The sequence below is a fragment of the Motacilla alba genome, chromosome 18, assembly GCF_015832195.1.
Source record: "Motacilla alba alba isolate MOTALB_02 chromosome 18, Motacilla_alba_V1.0_pri, whole genome shotgun sequence".
In the NCBI taxonomy this organism is placed as follows: domain Eukaryota; kingdom Metazoa; phylum Chordata; class Aves; order Passeriformes; family Motacillidae; genus Motacilla; species Motacilla alba.
The window spans coordinates 7,785,402-7,808,382 of NC_052033.1; the positions used below are offsets into that span (position 1 = coordinate 7,785,402).

The 22,981-nt window shown below is 43.8% G+C and overlaps 1 protein-coding gene across 3 annotated transcripts in view; it reads left to right on the top strand.

The window, feature by feature from the left end:
* Nucleotides 1-22,981, top strand: part of RAB11FIP4 (RAB11 family interacting protein 4) — a 121,312-nt gene that overhangs the window by 17,466 nt on the left and 80,865 nt on the right. For 2 of the 3 annotated variants that reach the window (XM_038156776.1, XM_038156777.1), the window contains exon 2: nt 20,057-20,144. In XM_038156776.1, coding sequence (XP_038012704.1) covers nt 20,057-20,144 — 88 coding nt within the window. Of the gene's footprint in view, nt 1-19,378; nt 19,433-20,056; nt 20,145-22,981 lie in introns of those variants that run through there. The other variant, XM_038156785.1, reaches the window with a different exon arrangement.

Genomic DNA, 22,981 nt, shown 5'->3' on the forward strand with positions numbered 1-22,981 from the left:
TTGCTCTAAACAGGCCATGTGTTTGCAATATCCTGTGCCTCTGCTTCTCTGTCTTAATTCCAAAAGCTGTAAAGGATAAAATCCACACATATAGGCTCAGTGCTGAGCCCATATTCAGGGCTTGCACTGGGCAGTCCAGACACTGCCTATGGGTGTTGGTCTAATGTTTTGGATGAATATGGAGCATTAATCTGCCATGCAGTGTGATACTCTGGAGAGCACTAAGTGACATCTAAGCCCAAGGGGACTTTTTAGGAGCCCATGAAATGACAGCATAGATCTGATCAGTTGCAGCAGCAGAGATTGTGTTTGTTATATCAAATAAGCCAAATTATGCTCATTGTATGCCGTAACCGTGAGGTGAGGTTAAGTGAAATTCTGTAATGCCAGCATGTCTGACTGCAGGATTCCAAGTTTTTCTGTATGTAGAAAATGTTTCTTCTTGTGAATGGGGTGCTGCAAACCTGTGAGTCTGACTGGACCATGCACACGTTGGATATGGGAGAAGCAGTTTATCTGCAAGGCTTGGGCTGAAGTGTGTGCAAATGGCATCCACAGAGCTGCAGCACTAACCACAGTCTGAGGCTGTAGGACAACAACTGATTTTCCGTACAAATCAATGACAGTGCAGTGAAGGACTGAGACTAATACTGAGGTAAAAGTGGTTGGAGCCATTCCCAGGCTTGAACTGAGAGCAGAGTTTTGTCATGTGTTTGCTGGGAGAAAGAGGAGCCTCCAAGCCCTCTCACTCATGCAGTGCCCTTGCTAGAGAAGAACAAGTTAATTGTGCATCTGACACAGCAGGAGCTTACTGGATGTCTTTCAGATGAGTTGACAACTGATAATTATATGAGAACTACAGGCTGTCTGTCCTCTATTACTTTCACTAAGAGAAAGCAGCACAAGGAATGCGAAAAAAACCTTTGATTATAGGGAGGGAAGTAAGATTTGTTCTTGTTGTTGCTTGCTCTTATCATCTCCAGCCAATCTTAAATCTTACAGCTGGTATAGTTGCACAGTGTTGGACGTGCTGCTGTTGTGTTACAGATTTTACTCTAGTGGCTGGCTGGGGAAGATCTGCACATCTAGGCAGACTTCTCTTTCTGGTTTTAGCTCTCAGGACACACTTCCAGTTTGCAAGAGCAGAATTTGAGATGCAGCACATCTGTGCCAGCCTTAGTGGGATCTCATGCCTACTGCTCTCACCATATCTGCCCATCTCTCAGCAGTAACCCAAAGTCAATGTCAGTGATAAAATAAAAGTTTTTTAGATGAAATCTGGGTGTTATGTCTCCTTGCAAATTGTTCCCAGGTATTGTAAAAGCTTAGCTCTGTGACTGAATGAAATGGGCTATATGTGTTGGGACATTAACCTACATAACCAGTTACAGAATTTTCACTTCTCTTCCCAGCACCAGTTATGCAGCACCAGTTGAGCAAGAATTGGAGCATGCTGTAGTCAAATGAGAATGGGATTGGGAAGTGGGGAAGAACAGTATTTCTTCCAGCTTGCCATAAACCTGTGACGGAATGCTGTGACTCAAATCTGAGCCCTGGAATAGTCCTGCAGAGGAGAAAACCTTACATAAAAGAACATGATTTTGGATTGGCTTGGTGGTCTGTTCTGGGGAACCAGAGGATTTTTTGGGTTTAATTGTTCCAGTTTTACAGCTCATATAAGAGAGCTCAAACCACCCAGGCTGGGGATTAAATCCCTGTTACTGAATTAGAGGCTCTGTGTATTTCATTTAGCATTAGGGTGATGTCCTACATTAGTTCACTGACAACTAAACTTTGTCTTATATCAGAGCTCTCTTTTGGCTGATTTCAGAATTTGACAATTTCTGGCTTGTCCTCAGACTTAAAAAATCCCTTCTTGCATGTCTTATGCATGTATTTGGGCCATGTTTAGATTCCAGAAATGGTCTGCCACTGGGATATTAGGGATTGCAGGGCTGCTCATAGGGCAGGACTGGAACCAGGTGTTCCTTGGGCACTGAGAGCTGCTGCCCAATCTGTCAGCCAGGCCAAAGAAACATTTTCCTCCTTGTGCTTCTGTCCCTCTCCCTGCACTGGTTATTTTTAGAATCTCTCCACCTCTGCATGTCAGTTGTGGAGCTGTGTTGCAGTAGATGGGAGCAGAGGCCAAGTAGGTTCAAACCAGCTAGACTTGGTGTTTCTAATGGTTTTTATATAACACTGGTTGTATGCATGGGTTTTATATAGATGTTTGCTTCTTTTCATATGTCCATGCTATATGCCAGCTGCCCACTGTAGCATTGTTCCAGTGCCTGAAGTGGAATAACATTCTATTTTTCAGTAATGAGATTCCTTCCCATAGTACTTATTTCAAGAAGAAATCTGTGGATAGAGAAGCTTTCACTTGGCCTCTTAGAGTTCTTGGAGTGCTGTAATTGCCACAAGTACTTGCTTTAATGTATACAAAGCTATGTATGCACACATGTTTGGGGTCGTTGCTTGTGTGTCTGAGTGTCTCAGTGTGTACTTACTGTCACTGTTCTGGGGTTTGGGAGTGGACACAAAAAGAAACTGATTACCTGTCCATGTCCAAAACACTGAATCTGTGGCTGAGTTGATAATTTAACCCCGGTCTGCTCAATGCTGAGCTACTCTTTCAAGAGCTGAGACTTATTTTGTATGGAAAGTGGTGCTGGGGTGAATTTTGCATACCATCCAGACCATTTTAGCAGAGAATTAGCCTTACTAATTATTTGCCCTCCTTCCTTAATTGAGTATTTACTTAATGTCTGACTTCTTTTGACATACTCAAACAGTCTGAAATGGCTTTCCCAAGGAGATCAGTCTTCAGGTCTTTATTCAGGCAGAATTGTTTTTCTACCAGTTATGCTCACTCTGGAGCAGGGCCAGCAGCTCCTGCCCAAGCTAAACCATGGCCTTTCAGACAAGGCACAGGTTTTTTCCATACATGCCATTAGATGCTTTAAAAGCACTTGGAGAGTTTTGCTTTTAGTGAGTACAAGAGCAGAATCCAGAAAAAAAGATTAAAAATCTGTTTCTGTGAAAGATGTAGTTTTATTGTGAGTTCAGCAGAGACTAGAGAAAACCCTTTAAAACTGTATAGAAAACACTTATTGTCTGGAGATATTTTTCCAGTGTCACAGACTGAATAATCTTGGAGCACTCTGCTGCATGGACATTTGCTTGATGCAGAGTACAGATGAGATCTGACTGCACTTTGTGTCGCTGTGTTTTTTAGAACAGGAAATCCCTCTCCTCTTCCCACTTTTCTTTTCCATCCATTTGCTCTTAAAGCTTCAGAGTCTCACCTTCTCTCCAGAGGCAGCTTTGTGGCCTTATAGGCTTGAGTCATGCTTCTTGTCTCTTGTGTGAGAAGGTGCTGGTGTTTGAATGATAAAGAAGGAAGACCCTGGGGCAGTAAATGCCTCAACTGTGTTTGCAAACTTCCATAGGTGAGCAGTCAGTGGATGCAGCTTAAAGTACCACGGAAGTACAACAGAAAAAGAGTGATTTTTTTTTTTTTTTTGAGAATAGCATTGTATTACATTCTCCTTTGAGCAGATAATTTATTCAAGGGGTGACAGATTGTCTTGTCTGTCTGAGGCACTAGCCTGCAACCCAGATTTAGCTGTGATTTCCACAGATTCCCTTTGCTGTCAATATTCAGTGTATCCAAGCATAAAATGAGCCATCAGACTATAGCTAAGGTTTTGTCTTAAGTTTAAATAGCCAGGGTGAGAAACCTTGAAAAGCTGTTGCCTGCACTTGACTCACAGGTCCACTTAAAGGCTTTGGTCTGCAAGGCTTTAATTCAGCACACTGAATTTATATATTTATTACATGTTCAGCAGGATATTAATAGCCTGCATAGCAAGTGTCTTTTGGAGCAAGTGGAGCGTTTCCTGTTTGAATCAGCCAAGAAGTTGATCCTGGAATACAAGCACAGGAAAATGCTTCAGAACCAGATGAGAAAGTAAGTTTTTCATTCTTGATCTCTCAGAGTTATCTCTAGCCTAAGAGATGTACTGCAGAAAGGAAATGTCCTAGAAAAAGCTATCCCGTGTTATATGGAAAGTTTTTTCCACTGCCAAGAGAAACAACAGAAAATAGTGAACAAAGAAAAGATTTTCCAGGAGTCTGACGCTTGCAATTTTCAGCTTTTCCCTGCATACACTTCTGACAGAGCTCCAAAAAGCTGCTGATCTCTGTCAAATCCCATGGTAAGTCTCACTTCTCCTGCAGAATGCTGCTGCTTGTGACAAGTTTGACCAGGGGTGAGCAGGACTTGCTGGTTATTGTCTTCCCCTCGCTGCCAGTTCTGCACCCTGACCAGGAGGTGTTTGGGTCAGTGGAAAGGATCCTCTGCACTTCCCTGAGCTTTGGCCCCACACCACAGTTGGCTCAGGGTTACACTTGTGGTACAGTGACTCTGTCCTGGCTGTTGGCCTCTCGTAATGTCTCAGGACTCAGGTCTGTCCCTGAAACATGCTCTGTTTGCTGTAGAACCCCTCAGCAAAGTGGTCATGGCTCAGCGGGGATCTCAGCCCACAGGAGGTTTCACCTGCCACCAAAACACTGGTGAGGTGGGCAGCACCTGCTTTGTTTCAACCAATGCCAACCTCCCCAGTGAGCTCTTGTCTCTTGTGCAGCTTTATGCTGAGGTCTGTTGGTGAAAGGCTGTCCAAATAAAACTCTGCAGCTTCCCCTGAGCTCAGCACTTGCTGTTCATCTTCCCGAGTCCTTTGTACAGCCACATTCCATAAAATTGACCGCAACAAGGAGAGAAACATCACCTCCTGATATTTCATCCCTTTATATGAGTGTTGTCTTCTGTTTCCTTGGCAGACTGACCTCTGGCAGGAGCTGAGGCTGCCATCCCCTGGTGCACCATCCAATGGGTACTATGCTCTTAGATTCTTTTGTTTAATTACTACTATTTATTCATTTTCATCCCAGACAAAGCATGTGCAGCCTTTAAAGGCCTTGCCATTGTTATCTGCAAGAGCAGCAGTAATTCAGTTATTGTACCTTTCCCTAATTCTCACCAGTGCAGCAGCATAAATACACAGCAAGCAGAGAGACACATGGTGGGAGCCAGAAGAATTTAGCCACAAGAGTTTATCACCAAGAGGCAAAGCACCCTGGAGCAGGGAAATTGCCTCCTTTGCCACTCATGGCCTGACTTTTGGCCGAATACATGATGCCCTTTTTTTTTCACTGACAAAATATTCCTTTTTGTGGAGCCTTGGTGCTTTCCCTGATCTCGCTGCTGGATGCAAACTACATGAAAGAGCTGTTCTGTGCTGTTCAAAGAGATATGGAGCCTCCCTGTAGGCTCCATTCAATAAGAGACCAAGGATATCTTCACAGAGCTCTGTTGGGCAGGCTCTGGTTTGGTTGCAGTGTCTTGAGAGGCATTTGCAAGGCTGGTGGTCCCTGGTGGTCTTGAAAGGGACCACCTATTCCTATTTCCTATTACAGTGAAGAGAAAAAACATTTTGTAAACTCTGGGCAAGAAGTGATGTATTGTGTTCTGTGACTCTTCACCACATCGAAGTCTGCAAAGTAACAGAAGTGATGAATCCCTGTGATGAATTCCCCACATGAGATGTGTGGAAAGTTACCCTTTGGATGCAGGTTTGGAACAAGAGTCTGTACCAGCATTCGTGAACTAGATGATGGTAGACAGCCCAAACACCAGAGTGCACTGGCAAAAAACCCACAGCTGCTGAGACCAGCAGGTATGTAGGTTCAAAACTCTTCTTGTTTGTAATCCTCAACACTTCACATTTGCAGTGATCTGGCCTAATGAGGCTTTTACCGACCTGGCTAGGAAGAGATTTGTTCTGGATCAGTGAAGGTGGAGGATGTGCTGTGCTATAGGGAGTCCTGACTGCTGAACCATTTCTGAGTTATGGTGGCTGCTGGAAAGTGACATCCACCTGGATAAAGTCAAAGTCTTGGTCTGAGACAAATCTGATTTAAGTCCACATCATAATGAGGCCTTCCAGCATCTCTCAAATAAAGGGCTAAGTGTTGTTTGCCAAGGTTTAGAAATTTATTGCAAAAGCACTTTTTAGAGTTAAAAATCTCCCAGTGCTTTTGGTGATTTATAGATTTTATGGCCATTAAGTTCTTGTAGCATGACTTTCATTGTATAATACAGTAGAAATGGTTCCTGCATCAAATTCTTTGCTTCTGGCTTTGCTCAAGGTCAGGTTTAGAATAGTACTAAGGGAGTTGTTTCCCCCTCCTGTCTATTCCCCCCACCCCTTGTGAACCCTGTCCTGTGAGCTTTTGATGATGTGATGGTTCTTTGACTGCCTCACTCCCTCGATACCCACCTCACTGCTTCTCTGTCTGGGCAGGGCTTGGTCATTTAATAAAACTGCATCGACCTTTATTTGTGAGAAATGTGAACGCACACCTGGAAGGAACAGCAAGGACGAGCTGCCATCAGGTGTAACATTTCACTGTAACTCAGCTTAGGTGTGTGTATTGGAATGGCAACTGCCTTGTTCCAGGTCACATTCATCCAGGTGGCTCCCAGAGCGTGACAAAGCATCTTCAGGACCACTTCACCCTCTCCATCCTTGGCAGGCTGTGCAGCTCCAGCCCACTGCAGTCACACAGGGACCTGCAGAGAGCTGTCCAGCGGAGGGGGACATGGTGCCATCCAGCTAGGACATTGTATTTGTCTCTGGTCCATCCCAGAGTCACTGTTGGCAGGGTGCCCATCTCCATAATAGCTGTAACCTTCCCTACGAGGTTGTTATTCCTAATCGTACAGGAAGTGCATGGATCCTGTCCAAACCAGGACGATTAAGAGATATAGGAGCTGTTGGCTCTTCAGGGTGAGCAGGTTATGGTTTGCAGTGGGGAGGGAGCATCTCTCCTGCTGCTGAGGCACCTGCATTTTGTTTGGCACCAGCTCATTTTTCCTCAGCATTTCCCCCTGTGCACTTACCGAACTGCAGCCCTGAGGTTCACCTCCTCCTGCAGGCAGACTCTTCATAGAGAGATTTTAAAAAAACATGGACAAAAAGACACCTGGTCCATGAACACATTAGGCAGATTCAGTCCATCATCCCTCTCTGTGGGGAGCCCTCCAGGCTGAGACCGCAGTCAGCAGTGGCAGAGAGACAGATGTAAAAATGTCAGTTCAATAGAAGATTGTTACAAACCATGAAACTGCTTTAGTCCTTGGTGAGGAAACCTCACCATGCCCAGTGAGAATTCCTTTGTTGAACTGATCCAGTGAAAGGTGCTCTCAGAAGGCTCCTTTTGTTGCATCAGGCTCTTAGCATTTCACCTCATGTTTCATACATGTGCCTTTGCTACAGAGCTTTGCTGAGCCTTATCACTGAAGGGTAAATTACATCCTTGTTACCATACCAGGTATGTTCTGAGCAGGTCACACACAGCAGAGACTGGAACAGCACAAAAACCTGTGGTTTTTGGGGGACTGGTACACGTTCAGCTATTAGCAGTGAACTGGTTTCTCGGATCTGGCACTGCAGTGAAATGCAGCTGGGTGAGGGCCTTGCAGCATAAATCTGTTGTGATTTCTGCATGCTTTCAACTCTTGATTGTAACTTCTACAAAGCACCTTTATGTTGGAGGAAAATAGATGCAAGCACAGTTTTGGCAGGCTGGGAGAAGGCAACAGCAGCAGAAGCTCTGAGTATTTGAGAGATGTTGCACTGTGGAAGGTCTGGCAAACACACAGTAATCAGTTTTTACCTATTTAGGGATTTCACAGCCAACCAATAAATTGTCAAGGGTGTTTAAACTGGTACCTGAAGAAGAGCCTCTGAACTGAAAGAAGAAGACTGGGGTCAAAGTTCCTTCTCTGACTTTTAAAGGGACTCAGCTAGTTTAGAAATAATATTTTACTCTATATGTTGTACCTGGAATTGGGGTCAGGTACAATGGGAAGGATAAACCGTCCACTCACCTCTTGTACAGATGCACCAAAGCAGAGCTGCACATAATCTGATTGGCGTTTGTAGGGGATTTTCTTCACCAGAGATAATAATTTGAGGTCCAGTGACCATTTCTTACCTTACTTCTAGGGTCCATCTAGGAGAAGCTTTTCTGATTCCCTTAAACAGTGCCTGTTCATTTTTACACTGAAGGGTCGGTTGGTTTTGCTTTCCAAGCAATTCATTTTCACTGTCTGTGACCCTGTGGTGACATGTTGTCATAATAACAACAGGGAACTTATATTCGCTGGAAAAATCAAAAGGACAATTTTTTTGGTCAGGCTGTTTGGTTTGATTTTAATGTGGGAAAAAAATGAATTCACATACTGATACACAAAGCATCAATAGATATCAAAAATAAACTGGCATATACCACTGGGAGATAATAAATATACACATATTGACAGAGAAGGCAAGCTACATCCCTACTAAAAGGCAGTTGGAAAAGGCAGCTGTAGAAATGAGCAAGATCAAAACAGTAACATCTTAAAAGACTTTAGAAGGAAACAATTCCACAGAACAGGAACAGCCCTGTGGACCTCTGTGCTGTACATGCAGGCATGAACAGTCCAGTCCCACACACCTGGACAGAAATGCCTCTCAAGTGACTATTATCCTGACTGACAGCTGGACTGGGAATAGTGACCTGTTTACCTGAGCCTGAGAGATGTGATTTTCCAGCTGATGGAAGTCATCACATCATTACCTAAATCTCTTTTTCAAAAACTACCCTCTCCTACTTAGTCCCCAGGCCCAGCACGCTTTGCAGTCCATCTGTTTCTGGATAAGAAGAGAAGGTGAAATCACATGTCAGTTGAGAAAATTACCTTTGTGTCAGATAGTATCTTTCCAATAGTGTGTGCAGTCAGCCAAAAATGCTGGGTCCAGTCCCTCACGGAGCTTCTTACAATACCAAGACTAATTGATAGCATATTCATTGGGCACACTGCTGAAACACAGAAGTGCAATCCCATCGTAGCTGTTCACCTTCATCTCTTTTTGGGATTTTTCTATTGCATTTTGGATCTTTCTTCCATTCAGCCTTGTAACCATTTTAGAGTTCTAATGTTGACCAGGGTGTGATGGCTAATGAGGATGCACAGTGCGGGCAGTTCTGTAACATGAAACACCCTTGTACAGCTTCTAAGGCTGTAAAGAACATTCCTTTCTGTGCATTCAAGCTTTGTATTTCCGACCCTTTCCACACAAAAATGCTGGCTGATTATCATTCTGTCTAATGGTTTTCCCCGGTATAGATCAAAGAGCAGTGTGGATTTCTGTGTGTGATTTTATACAAAGTTTCCTCCGCTGCAGTTTGAGTGACGCATTTCTCTACAGGGGCATTGCTCATGGCATGGGAACGTGAGGTCTGCCGTGGCTTCTGGGCTGTTGGATTGCCTGGAGCTGGCAACTGCAGCAAGGCACAGGGGGGAATTAGAGAAGATTAACACGGTGCGAGTGCTCTGGTCAGGAATCTGGCTGCTTGTGCGAGCTGGGCAGGAAGGGCTCCCTCCTTCCCTCAGCCTCGGGTAGTTTTGCTGTTGGTTGGGGGGTTCCTTGCTACCACCTCTCAGCACTGACAGTCCGGACTCGTGCTCATCCCGGCTGTCGCAGCCTGCTTATCCTGCTTCCCCAGTCTGAACGTCAGAATAGTCAGCTGCTGTTCAAACCTGTCACCCTCATTGCAGACTTGGTAATTATCCCACCATAATGAGTGGCACTTACTGCTCATTTCCTTCTCTTGTCCTCGGGGAAGGACTGGAAGGACATTATCTCTCAGCCGCACTTTTCTAAAGGTTAAGATCTTTCCCTTCAGCTAAGTGGAATATTGTTCCTTTAATCATACCTTTCTGCCTGATGTTTGTCATCTTAACTAATGTGTGTCTCCCTGAGCTGAGGTCATCCCATCCTCATTCCTCCCATGCTCATTTTTGTGACAAAGCATTAATTTGCCATGAAATTTCTTTCATTCAGTTTAATTTCAGCGCTGCTGCTCAGGCTTTTTCATTTGAGATCAGATCTCAAGGCCTACATTTTGTGCTCTATATCTGTGAGCATGCCAAAAGCCAGCCACATTCCCTTTAAACATTTCAAAATTGATTTCAGGAGACCAGGCTGAGAGACTTGAGGATGCCCGAATTATGCTGCTCTGGGCAGACCTTTGGCTGGCTCTCAGACCAAAATCTAAATTCTTTCTGAAAGTAGATGTGTGTGAAGCATAGCTCTGTGTGCTGGTTGCATATTGTTGGGTTAGCTTTGTGTGTTAAGGAGAGAATATAACAATAAAGCACACAGTCAAGAGAAGTGGCTGTCTGAAGTGTAACACTTGCTTTGTAACTTTGGCACTAGAAATCCAGCCTTGTGAGGATTTGCTGACAAAACTGGGTGATACAATATCTTGTGAGTGCTGTTGCACTTAGCTATGTTCTTGACCTGTGAATCTGAGATGAACAAGTGAAGTGCCATACCACGGCTGGCACAAAAGTGCCTTGTTCTGATTTTGTGTCAGCCGGGCAGTCTGGAGCCACTGCCTGGATTTCAGCACTGGCTTTTGGCTCTGTTGGTCATTGGTTTGACGAATTTTCTGAAGCTCCTGTTTGGCTCTGAGTGCTGTATATCCCTGGAGACCCCCTGTTGTCTGAACTGCTCCCTGTAACCAACCTACCTGACTTGCTCTGCTCTCCCCACGCTCTCCAGCTCCTTCCTGCTGGCCTTTGGTATTTCGTTTGTTCTTTGCAAACCATAACGCCTCAATTAAAATGCAGATGTGTCAGCAAGGAAGGCACCAAGAAAGTGTTTTCTGGCACTATGGACCCCACCTCTCTCCCAGTTTTACTACAAAACACGATAATTATTCTGAGAGTAGATCCTGTTTGGCTGATGTCTCACAACTGAAAGCCATGAAAAACATTATTCTGTGTAAGTTCCCTTTATGTACTGATGAGAACGATCACACACACTACAAGCTGCAGAGAGGAAGAATATTTTCACTGAAAATCAGTCCACGCTGCAGCACTTGTAGATAAGCCCTGATGATTATGCAAACATTTTCCTGCTCCTGGTTTAAAGGAAAATATGCTGCACCCACGTGACCAATTGCCTCATGTGTCTCTTGTGATCTGACTATTTTCTGCTGTATTTGACTTATGCTGATGGGGACGATAATGGGCTGTGCCTCATTTCAGCTTTTCACAGCTTTTGCTAGCAGCTTTGTTTTCCCAGGCAGCCTTGGCTTCAGTTCTGATAGCTGCGGAGGAGAAGGTGTTAATGTAGCTCTGCTTATTTTAGCAAGTGAATGAATCAGTGGTTTTAGGAAAACAGTTCAACACATTAACCCTTTGTTTTCAGAACAACACAAAAAATCACTGTAGGGTGAACAGATGGCTCGGCATATTTTTAGCTTTGCTCTCTGTTCCCATGGTATTCCAGACTGTGTGGGATTCCCCATAGACTGTTGTAAGATTGGTGGGCCCAGCCAAATGTCTTGTTTTGCAACACAGCATCAGAGGGAAGGAGGGAAATGGAATCCTGTTTAAATCAGCTGTTTAAATAACTAAGTGAAAGGTTCTCAGTTCTCACATATCCATAGATCGTGGGGGAGACTGGAGAGAGAGGTTGGTCTTAAGATTCTGGCACTTGCTCATTGTCAGCTGCTACGTTGCATTAAGAGGGATAAAATAGATATTAATTACACTTATAGGACTGTTGTGTGTATAAACAATTGATACATCCAAAGGTGTAGATTGGCAAAGGAGAAGCTCACCAGGATTTTGCTGGTTTCTGGCTTGAAGATAAAATGGGGGAAGGTAGTTTTTGTCTCTGTAAACTGTCTCTTTGGGATGTGTACTCTGAGGAAGTTCTGAAAACTTCTTAATTCCAGGCAATGATTCTTTCTCAAGTGAGGTCAGATTCAGAGCTATTCACATGCACTCTGTTTCAAACTTCGTTGGTGATTCTTTGTGGTTGTAAAACGTTTCATTGTGTAAGTACAGAGGTTAACCAGGAAGGTATATGGTGTGAGAGAAGGGGTTCCTTAAGAGTAATGACTTTTGGATCTCAGCTATGGTTAGACATTCTAACTGTAAGGATGATACCTAGAAAATTGGGGTATGTAGGGCAAGAATTGTATTTGTTGTTATCCCAAATTAGGTTTGTGTCATCGTGTGTTAAAGACTGCAAGTGATTTCTCAATGTGGAACAGAAATTGCAGCATCAATTTTCCTAACACTGCCTGTGTTTCTGTTATACACAAACATTTATTGATGTTCATGGAGTATTGTGTTCTCTTAATAGTTCATTTGCATATTAAAATATTTTGAACAAGTCCGTCCCTAATGTGTTCTCTCAGCAGTACTGTGTGGCTCAGTCTTTTCCCATCAGAAGATAATAAAATGCTATTAACATAACAAAATGCTGAAAATGAGATGATGACAAGGGTCTGCCCAGTGGGGCAGATTTCATTGCAGCAGAGTACAGATTAGAAATACCTGTGTATTATGTCAGATCACCAGCATGCCTGGTGTTCCATTGTCCAGTTGAGCAGATGCATCCAGAGATGACAGACACCAGCCCGTGAGCAAGTGAGACAGGGTAAGAAACCCCACCAGCTACAGTATGGACCAGCTCCAGGCAGCTTCCATTGCTGTCTGCAGCATCACTGCCTTTATGGTGCACTCTGAGCGCGGGGTCGGTATTGCCGTCACCATTTTAAAGATGGGGAAGCCAAGGCAGATGAAATAATTTGCTGGTAACATCATGCTACTGGAAGACTTGCTGCTCTGCCCCCGGTGCCACAGCCCCATGGCCACTGGATGCCGTGTCTTTCCCCCCAGCAGGGATCTCCCAGTCAAGATAAACCCTCTTGCCCTGGGGGCTGTGATATGGATCCTACAGCTCCTGCCTTCCCTCCAGAAGGTGAGACGAGGCAGTTCCTTCCCTGCTCTGCTCCTTGTCCCTCTGCGCAGTGCTCCCCAGCCCAGCTCAGCAGGTTGGAGCTGTGTGTCCCTGCCTTGGGGAAGGGCAGCAGCTGCCCTGCCATGTGTGCTGCAGCTCCGCAGCCACTCCTGCCTCAGCGGCTCCGCTGCGCTCACCATCTGTTGCCCACCTGAGCCCAGGTGGTGCTTGCACAGAGCATTCAAAACACATCAGCACTGGAAGCTTCCTTTTGCCTCTGAATGCACTTAGCCACCTGCAGTGCTTCTGGAGCCACCTCTTTCTTTCTGTGCCTTTGTGATTCACGGATAACTTTCACATCCTCCGCATGGTGGATATTTTCTCCATCTGGATAACTGGTGGATATTTTTCTCCCCTTGGACCGAGGCCCCGTGGATTCAGGTCATATTTGGAAGAAGATGCAATTCCATGTGTTATGCTACGCCAGGGAAGACAAGTGAATGGACTCCCTTGAATTTGATTAGACTTTCTGCATTGCAGCCATTAGTAAATGGTGGATTTGACAGATTAAGGAATTTGCTCAAAGTTGAGGCCAAGATTAGTCAACAGATTTGCTTATGTCATTTAGGACACAGTCCCAAGTTCTGCCTTCTAGCTGGTAAATTGGGTGTGCACAGTTAAAGCAGAAACTGAAACAATCCTTTCTATTTACAGAGAGATCACAGAGAAACCAACTTTCAGGCTTGAAGCCCACAGATAAAGGGGCAATGAGTGGTGCTTGAAATCAAAATTCAAAGCAAATTCAAAGCCATTGTTTCCAGCAATGATGTATGTCCCTGCATGCTTTGGGATCTGACAGCAGCTGATGGAAATTCATGATGCTGTTTGCAGTGGTATGAATTATTTACGATGCACAGTCTGCCAGGACTGAGTGGGCTGGCAGCTTGTTGGACTCGACTCTGAAATGCTGGCCTTCCATTCCTTACATGTGTGACTGGGAACATGGTCCTGTGTGCTGTAGGGTCAGGCTCAGGGAGAGCATCAGGTCATCTCATGTGACATCCTGAAATGGTGACAGCTCAGAGTGTAACCCAATTATTCTAGCCTAGGTAGATTTTCTAGGTGTGTCTCGCCTTCTCAAAAGGCCTCAGATGAGGGACTCCAGTTGCTTTTTATCGTTCCAGACCCTTCCTAATTTATAGTTCTGGTGGGTAAACAATGGTGCTGATAAAATAATTGTCCTTTGCTTTTAATTGGAGTCTTTTCAGTTTTATTTTGCAGATAATTGTTATGGATGAGTGTCAAAATTCATATTTGATTTAGGTAAATAGCAAATGTAAGGTAGTATAAAACATATTAGAAGTAGTTTTAGATATTAAAGGATTGGGATTGATGTGGGGATCGCATCTGGACATGTTTCAGAAAAACCAGGGAAAACGGCCGGCAGGATTGAGAAACCGGCACACACACACATACCTCGCCAGTAGGCTACATTTACATGTGAAGCACAGCAGTAACTCAGAGTTTCGAGGTTTCAGTTAAGCAAGGAATTATGCTATCAACAACACACCTGGCTACTCACAACCGGAGGGAAGGAGCTCACACTATTCAGATTTGTAATCTGCTTCTGGGAAATCTCTTAGTTTGTAAAAGGGACTTCCAGTAAGGAATGAATATCTGGTATTTAGAATGTTAACAAGGATATCGCTCTCGGAATGGAACGGTGTGGATTGTTAGCATGATTGTTTGAGTCCTGTCTAGCACAAGACCAGAAGTCGATGAATTATTCCCGAAGACATCGAGGACTGGACCATCTTCCATCAGATAGCATTCTACTGGACTGGAGAAGCCTTTGGGACTTGTTTGATTAAGAAAAGGACAATGGACTTCCTAGCCCGCGGTCGAGAAGGCCATGGTGTGCCGCTGCACTCTGGAGCTGCCAGGGCTCAGAGCTGCGTAAGTGCGTCACCCAGGGTCTATTCCGTCTATTCCCGGGCTAGACTCTGTCCGATTCGTGGCTGACCGAAATTCTGTCATTTTTACGCGAAATAAATTTTATACTTTGTTATTATATCATAATTTGGCTCTCGCAAATTATTGATAAAATTAGATTGGCAATTTCATTCATAACATAATGGTTCTTTATGTCTTCCCTCTGCTACAATCTTTTTGAACCTGTAGTTTCCTGCTTGCAGAAGTCTTTATACCTAGTAACAAATCATCACTTGACCTCTCTTTTGCCAAATTAAACAGAAAAAAACCTCTCGTTTTTTGGTTGTGTAAGATGTTTTAATTGTATGTCAGTTCTCTGCAACATGTCTCTGTTTTCAGCGTCTCATATGACAGTGGGTACCACAATTGTGTGAGTGCCAGTTTCTCCAATGCAATGTAAAATTATTTCCCTCTTCTTGTGTTGCTTCCCTGAAATGCCACAATATCAGAGAGAAACCTCATTACTTTCCCCTCCATCTATAAATCCCAGCTCATCAAAGATAGCCCTTCTGACTGAAGAGCTCCAACATCTGGGACCACATCAGTGCCAACAACACCTGAACCCAGGGGCTGGTGAAAAGGACAGGGGTGGCTCTCACACACGTGGTGGTCTCGTTGCCCAGCCCTGCAGCCAGAGCAGCATTTCCAACTGTCCAGGTGTAAACTTACACCCTTTCCAAATGTGGGAAAGGCCAGTCTGTTGAAACCAGGGCAAGTGCAGTTCTGCTGCTCCTTTTATAAATCATGTGGGAAGCTCTCTAATTCCACCCTGCGGCCTGTACATGTTTAATCTCCTTTTGCTGTTTTTTTGAGGTTTCTCACAAATGCTTCTGTCTCAGGAGATCCTGCCTGACTGTCACTGCCACAGCACAGTCTGACCTTTTCCTGCAAATGCTTGTGTTGCCTCTGTCACAGCTCCCAGGTGCTCCCTGCTCACACTTCAGGGTGAGACGTGCTCACAGACTCCTGTAGTATGAAGGCAAATTACTGAGACAAGTTGTTTATTTCAAATGGCATCTTCTGGCTGTGATTTGGATCCTGCTGTCAGATTTCAGTTTATAGAGCTGATGTGGGGTCCCTCTGAACTCAATTACTTCTAAATCTTACTTTTTTTTTTTTTTTTTTTTTTTTTTTTTTGTGTGTGTGTGTGTGTTAACAAAATCTCTTCTTTTTTGAAGAAAATTAAGTGAGGCAAATAGACGTCTGAGTTTCTTCTTGCCTGCAAATGGAAGCAGAATTCAGTTCCAGACAGAAAATCTTTGCTGGAAAAAGTACTGATGCTGTCTTGGCGGCTTCAGTACAAGAGCTGGCTAGGGGTCTGGAGAGGGTTCCTTGGCTATTCAGTACAGGTGCCCCTGTATTGAACTCACTTGCAAGAAAAGATCAGTTTCAATAAATATCTTCTGAGGTCTGTCAGTGATTTGTCCTCTTTTCTCCCCTTCCTCCACTCTCTCTGCTACAAACCTTCTTCCATTCTGCTTTTTCAAGTGCTCCCAGCCTCTTCTTGTATGTCAGAAAGCAGCACGGGGCAAACACCCCTTTGCAGGGCAGTCAGGATGGCTAGGAAACCCAAGGGACAGGAGGCAACACCTTGGCTGAAGTGAACAGTTATTACAGTGGAGAAACATGTTTGCATTGAAAGGGTAATCACCCATTCATCCAGGCAAGTTAAACAAGAGGGACAGAGGTTTGGTTTTCTCCAGTTGCTTCCCAAAGAAAAATAATTTATTTCTTCTTTCTCAGATTTATGTCCTCTCTCTGACTATTGGATGTCAACTGAAGAGTTCATTAAAGACACCCTTGCAGCTGCCAAAAGAACCAGATGGATTATTGAGCCTGCAGCTCATTTTTTTTCTGCCTTTGTTCACTTCCTACAGTGAAGAACTAGTTTGCAATCCTTGTTTGTGCTGTCTATCCCACGTGGTGGGGGACTGCTCTGTGCAGAGAAGGTCTGTCCCCAGCTCAAAACACTGCCCCTATTCATTGTGGTGACTTCTGATGTTAAACTCTGGAGCACTCCATGCTGCCTGTAGATACCACAATAATCACACACTTATTTCACACTGAATTTTGGCAGCAGTTGGTTTTGTGGTCCTGTATCCCTTGCCAGGGGATCAGCAGAGCCCAGAGATGTGGGGCCCAGTAGTCTGAGTGTGCCCAGGACTGGCCCATCCTGTGTGTCCCGCATGTGCAGACCTGGGCTGTGCCACCTGTTCTATTATCAAGGACAGAGCTGCTGTCCCTCATTCCCTGGCAGGGGCTGTGGACTCCCCCAGTCCCAGGGGGTTGTTGACTGCAAAAAAGGCTTCAGTGTCACCCAGCCTGCCAGGTAGGCTGACAAATCCATAAGGTTCCCAAGGCAATGAATAAATAAAACAACTTGTGATTCACTGTGGGGAGCCAACCCTTTCTGAGAAGGAGAAGAAGAGGACTTTATTTCTTTACAAAGTGAAGCAGAAGGGTAGTTTATAGAGTGTAGACTCCAGAGAAGATTTAGGGGTAGCTGTAGTTTATTTAGCCACAGATTGAAATTTAACTTAAAGCAATGCCTTCAGTCTGGAATTAACGAGGAAGAGCTTCTTGCCTTATTCCAGAAAGCTATTGGTAAAAATGCATCACCAAGTGCACTGCAGGCTCTTGTAAACTGTGTGCAAATATGCAGGGATTTATGTACCAAATATGTGTGTATATTAATGCACAAACCCTCTGCAAGTATCCACCTAAACGCAGTCCCTGGTGATCAAAATCCTTTTATCCCCTGACCTGCGATGGGAGCTGTGTTTATTCCTGGCTGAAGATGTGAGCACTGCTGGCATTAATTCCATCAGGCTGTTCTGTAAACTCTTAGTCATCTCCTGCACTGATGTCAGTCATTTGCATTGTAATATCCAACTGAAAACCTGCAAATTAGATTTAGGGGAAACTGGACACTGAAGTACTTTGCTCAGGTGATAATTTCATTTACTCTTAAGACATTGCTTAGACCTAAATGTGAACATATCCTTTGTTCCTCCATAGTACACACTCCCAGGCACATAACATCTCATTTAATTTGATTTTAAAAGTGTGATTTTAAATGTCTGAGCAGCTGGTGGACAAAAATCATTGGATCAACTTTGAGAAATAAACTTAAAGTGCCAGATTCATTGGGAGCACCCAGTGACACCACTGTGTTATAGTACAATATTAAATAGACTAGAGGCTTCCCAACTGACTGCAGGAATCTGTGCATTAAAATTAAAAACACAGTTGTTGTTTGTGAAGGATAAGGGATAACGCTGACCCGGATTTTCTGTATCAAGCATGTCTCTACTTAATTGGTTTCAGTCAGGATTTTCAGCTAGTCTGGTATGCATTAACCACACACTGTGGTTTCTGGTGAAACAGCTTTTTTTTTTTGGAAACACAGATGTGTGTTCTGGTGCTCTAAATTAGTGGGGTTACAGTAATTCCTTGTGATGCCAGGGTGGAAATTTGATCATGAGTCGCACCCAGTTGATATCTGGGCTCTGCTGCCCAGCTGGCAGGACTGGACCTGTGGAAGCCTTTTGCAATATGATAGTTTTAAGAAAATGTCTAGCTTGTCATGAGCTCTGAATTCATCATATAGCTCCTTACTTGTCCTGCCTATGCAAGCTGATTTTTTATTTTCCCTAAGAAAATTAGAGGGGAAAGGATGCAATTTAATGATCAAATTGTGCCTTTCTCATTCCATATAGAATTTTGCAAATGAGTAAAATTTTAAATTTTTTTAAATCCAGATTTGCAGGTTCTAAATGAGCCCTTTAGCTTATCATGGCAGTTATTGGTACAGAGGGAATTTATAGGCCCTGAGAAGTGCCTGTAAGAAGTGTCATGCGCACACATGAGTGCTTATCTGCAGGGCTTTGGGAAGCTGCTGGGGCTTTGCTAGCACATGGGAAAAAACCACACCAGCAAATTGAGAAACTAGGTCATCTGGATTCATTTGCTGCATCTTTGCAGCTGGGCTTTTGTTGCTGCTCAGACTGACATATCTGAGCTCACGCAGATTGTGCTGCAGTAGGATTCTGTGGCCTCCTCCACGCCTGCTGTCCCTATACTCAGCTTGTTCAAACTCCTGAGTGTCTGGAGGGCCCAGCCAAGGGCAGGGTTGTGTGGAACTGGCTGTGAGCTCTTAGGAGCAGTAAGAGGCTACCTCTGCCTTAGTGAGGGTCCCTGCAAGGTGCTACAGGGAAAGGCACTGGCTCACAAGGGGATGTACACAAACTCCAGCAGAGTGGTTGTCAGAAAGAGCAGCCAGCTATGGTCCAGGCATGCACTCACCCCCCTGGACTGGTCTGCCTCTCACTTTATTCTTCTTCAGCTACTTGTTCCTCCTTTCCTTTTTTTTCTAGACAGCACAAGAGCATCTCCAGTCTAGGCTGCTTTTCTTCCTCTATCCCAAAACCTTCCTGAAAAATTTGCCAGACGATTTATGGGGCAAGTACTAATTTGATGGCTGTGTTTAAATTCAGTATAACCTCGTTCTGTTGGTGAATAATGATCAGAAAGACTCAACTGTGAAACTGAGATTATACAGAGTAAGTACATTGCTTGTTTGCACAGTGTACTAGACACAACCATTCTGTCATCACATGAATATATTTTTGCACTGTTAATTTTCCTATACAAAAATTATATCTTCTGCTGTGTCAAGGAAGTTTGGTTTCATTCCAAGTGCCCAATGGGTTTTCTCTCCTGTAATCTAGATTATTTAGGGAATGAGACGGCGATGGGCTGTGCACATCTTGGTCTGTCCATTCCCCTTCCCTGAGAACTTGTGAGAAGAGGGGTGGAGAACCACTAAGGTTTTAAGTTCCTCTGAGCTGAATGCGTGGCAAGAGCTCCCAGAGAAGAGATTCTGTTGGCACCCTGCTCTATGGTGAGAGGATAAGTCACAGATTCTCCCCTTATTAAGCTCTTGAGATCCCCATAGGACAGGATTGATGTGTCCCAGCTGAAGAAGTTTCGGTCAGAGCACATGCCTTGGTCAGCACCAAGGTCATACAAGACATGATTTCTCATTGCATAACCATTTATTGGCTGGTTCAAGTGAACAGTGTGAGTATTCTTCAACTTGTAGTCTTCTATAGAAGATACAGATTGTATAAGAGCAACAGACAATACACCAAGCTCAACATATATTTTTTCATCTTTTATTTTAGGTGGAAAAGCTGGCAAAGTACTTGGACCCGAATGATTTGGGAAGAATCAATTTTAAGGACTTCTGTCACGGAGTTTTTGCTATCAAAGGTATGTGCATATTTCTTAAAAATAATCCCGTTCAGTTCCACTAATGTTTCTCTGGTTGCAGAAAATGTAATGATCAAAGACATCCTCTCTTTTAACTCTGGTTATTTGTAGTGACAGGAGAGCAGCTCTGGGAACAGAGCCAGGATATTTTTTCTTTTTGTGCATCTTATGTATTAATGGTGAGCAATGCTAGAGTTCCTTCATCCTTAGGTGCTTGGGCATTGGTTTACTGCTAATTTTAGTCAGATTAAATGTGTTGTGGCTTAAAGACAAATACAGCAGAAGAAAAAAGTGGCTTTGTGGTTAACAGACAGGGTCCAGGTTTGGTACTTCCAGATTCTGATCGGGTTCTGCCACTGATTTACCTCAGGGGAATTAGGGAGCCCTTGGGCTTTCAGTTTTCCACTAGGAAATTTAAGAAATTCCTCTTGAGGTATCTGCAAGGCATAATTAATTCATGTTGTTAGGGTACTTGACGTCATGTATTGGAAGGAAAGAAGTTAATTACAGGTTGGCATGCAAACCCTGAAGATTGAGATCAGGTGGATCCAACCACCTCCTTTCCAAGGAAAATGTCCTTGACGTTGTTATGCTTTAGAGCTTAGCCTAAAGGCATAAAAAAAAAAATCAAAACAGTGAGGAGGAGCTTCAGCTGATTTGCTGCTGATTGCTTTTCTAACTTCCTATAGTGAAATATCCATCTTTTCTGGACAGGTGGTGTGTCCTTTCTAAAGTGTTGGAGTGATGTCATAGCCCAGAGGCTTCACTTCAGGGACAAGGTGAATGTCACAATGATTGTGGTGTGGTTCCAGGAGAAGCCTCTGGAGAGTCTGCTATGATAAGATTATTATGAAGCTATAACGATGCAAAAACATAAAACCACTGTACTTTTAATTAAAGTTTATGGCAGCCAAAGACAGTGTATAATTAGAAAAAATTACCGTGAGAAGCTGCTCTCATCAGTGTTTTTGGAGACACCGTCCAAGGTGACACTGATGTGTTTGAAGAGAAGGCAAGAGAAAGCCCAGGAGGAAAGTTATTACATTTGTGCCCAGACCCTAAAATCTCTGCTTGGGGTTTTCCTTGAGCAGAAAATGCTATAGCAAACTGAGTTCTAGCTTTAGTAAGACACAAGCTGTCTAAATCATCTGGTGTCTTCTCTAATTCACAGTCTAAAGATTGCACAAATGCACAAAATATGATCAGGAAGGGATAGAAATGACCCAGAACATCACTTCTGTGGTGATTGTGCCTTTGTCCATGTACCCTCAGGGATGGAGTGGGCAGCTGCATCTCCTTTACTGTGGGGACAGCGTGAGAGTATTGAGTTACCAGCCATGAGGCTTTGGGGGTTTTCATCCTTGCTCACCTCGTGGGAACTAATTCTTGTGTTCATATCCTAAGGTTTAATCCTGCAAAGATGTGACCAGGACAAATTGGTGTACCTTGCACTCCAAGTTTATGAATAGCTTAAAGCCCAGGTGTGGAGCATGTAGGGTCCAGATCGTTTGTGTGATGGTTGTTAGGATGTATCTGTGAACAGATGCAGAGAAATCACCCAGTTCTGCAGCATCACCTAGAGCTCCCTTAGCACATCATTAGCATTTCAACACTTACACAGACTCAGTGCTAAGTGTTTATCATCCAAGCAGCAGCAGCTGTATCTATTTCTGATAAGACACTGTGCTGCATGTTTTCACAGCATCTCTTTAGAAAAACTGCTTCTATTGCTCACCTCACAGCATGGAAATTTTATTCATCTTTGGCTATCTGCCATATTTTCCTTAAAAATTAAATTGGCTATGTTAAAGTTCAGAAAGGGCATGTCTGCCTTTCAGAATGGAAAGCCTCCACCATGTTGTTTTAGTGCAGCCACATCCCAAGGGGAGTAGCAGGCTTATTATCAAACAAAAGCAATTTGTCTTGGCAGCAACAGATTATAAATATGATTCTTTGACATCTCAGCCTATTACAATTGCTTGGGGCAGTCAGATTAATAGAGCAAAATGAGACGCTACTATAAATCCACTGGGGTTTTCAGTAATAGAGTATGAAGTTATGCTATTCTTAGCAATGGAAGCCAAATGTTTAAATTCAAGCTTTACAATCCTAATGCCTTACTATATTTCTTATTTATGAGATTTCAAATTAATTTGTCTTAACGATGCTTGCCTTTATAGTATGGTGATGAAGTTTTTTGCTGCACAGAGGTGATATTGTGTCAAGGGTTTCTGGTGGTTCAGTGCCTTGAATTCATCTAAATCATGAGGTTTCAGACATCTGAGAGCAATAGATTCAAATCAGAGTTGACCTCTGATGATGTTGGCTTGAGCATTTCATATCCAGGGTTGGATTTCTGTGAAAAGCCAAATTCTGGAACTTGAAAAAATCCCAAACATCTAAGTGTTTAATGCTCTGTAACTGGTTGATAGAGAAACTCCTGCCCCTGGATCTAAAATCTGCAGCTTGGCCTCTGTCCTCCATAAACCAGGGCATTGTTTACTCTTGCATGGTACACATGAGAATTGTTGTGCTCCTCTGCAAATGAACATCAAGCCTTGTTTCCTCCTGGAGCTGCATAAACCTCATGACGTATGGGTCATGTACCTCTGCAGCAGCTGCTGGGACTGTCAGGTGGAAAACAGTTAATTTCCTTCAACTGCTGCGTAGCAGGAGCTGTGGGTAAGGATGAGCAATCTCACTGACAGTAGTGGTGGAGAAGATTTGTCCAAGTGGAGGTAAGTATGCTAGAGGTGCTGAAAAGAAGGTGTTGAAGGAGCTCCTTCCCACTGTGGTGGAATTCTGGTGGAATACTGGACAGGTATGGTGCTTGCTAT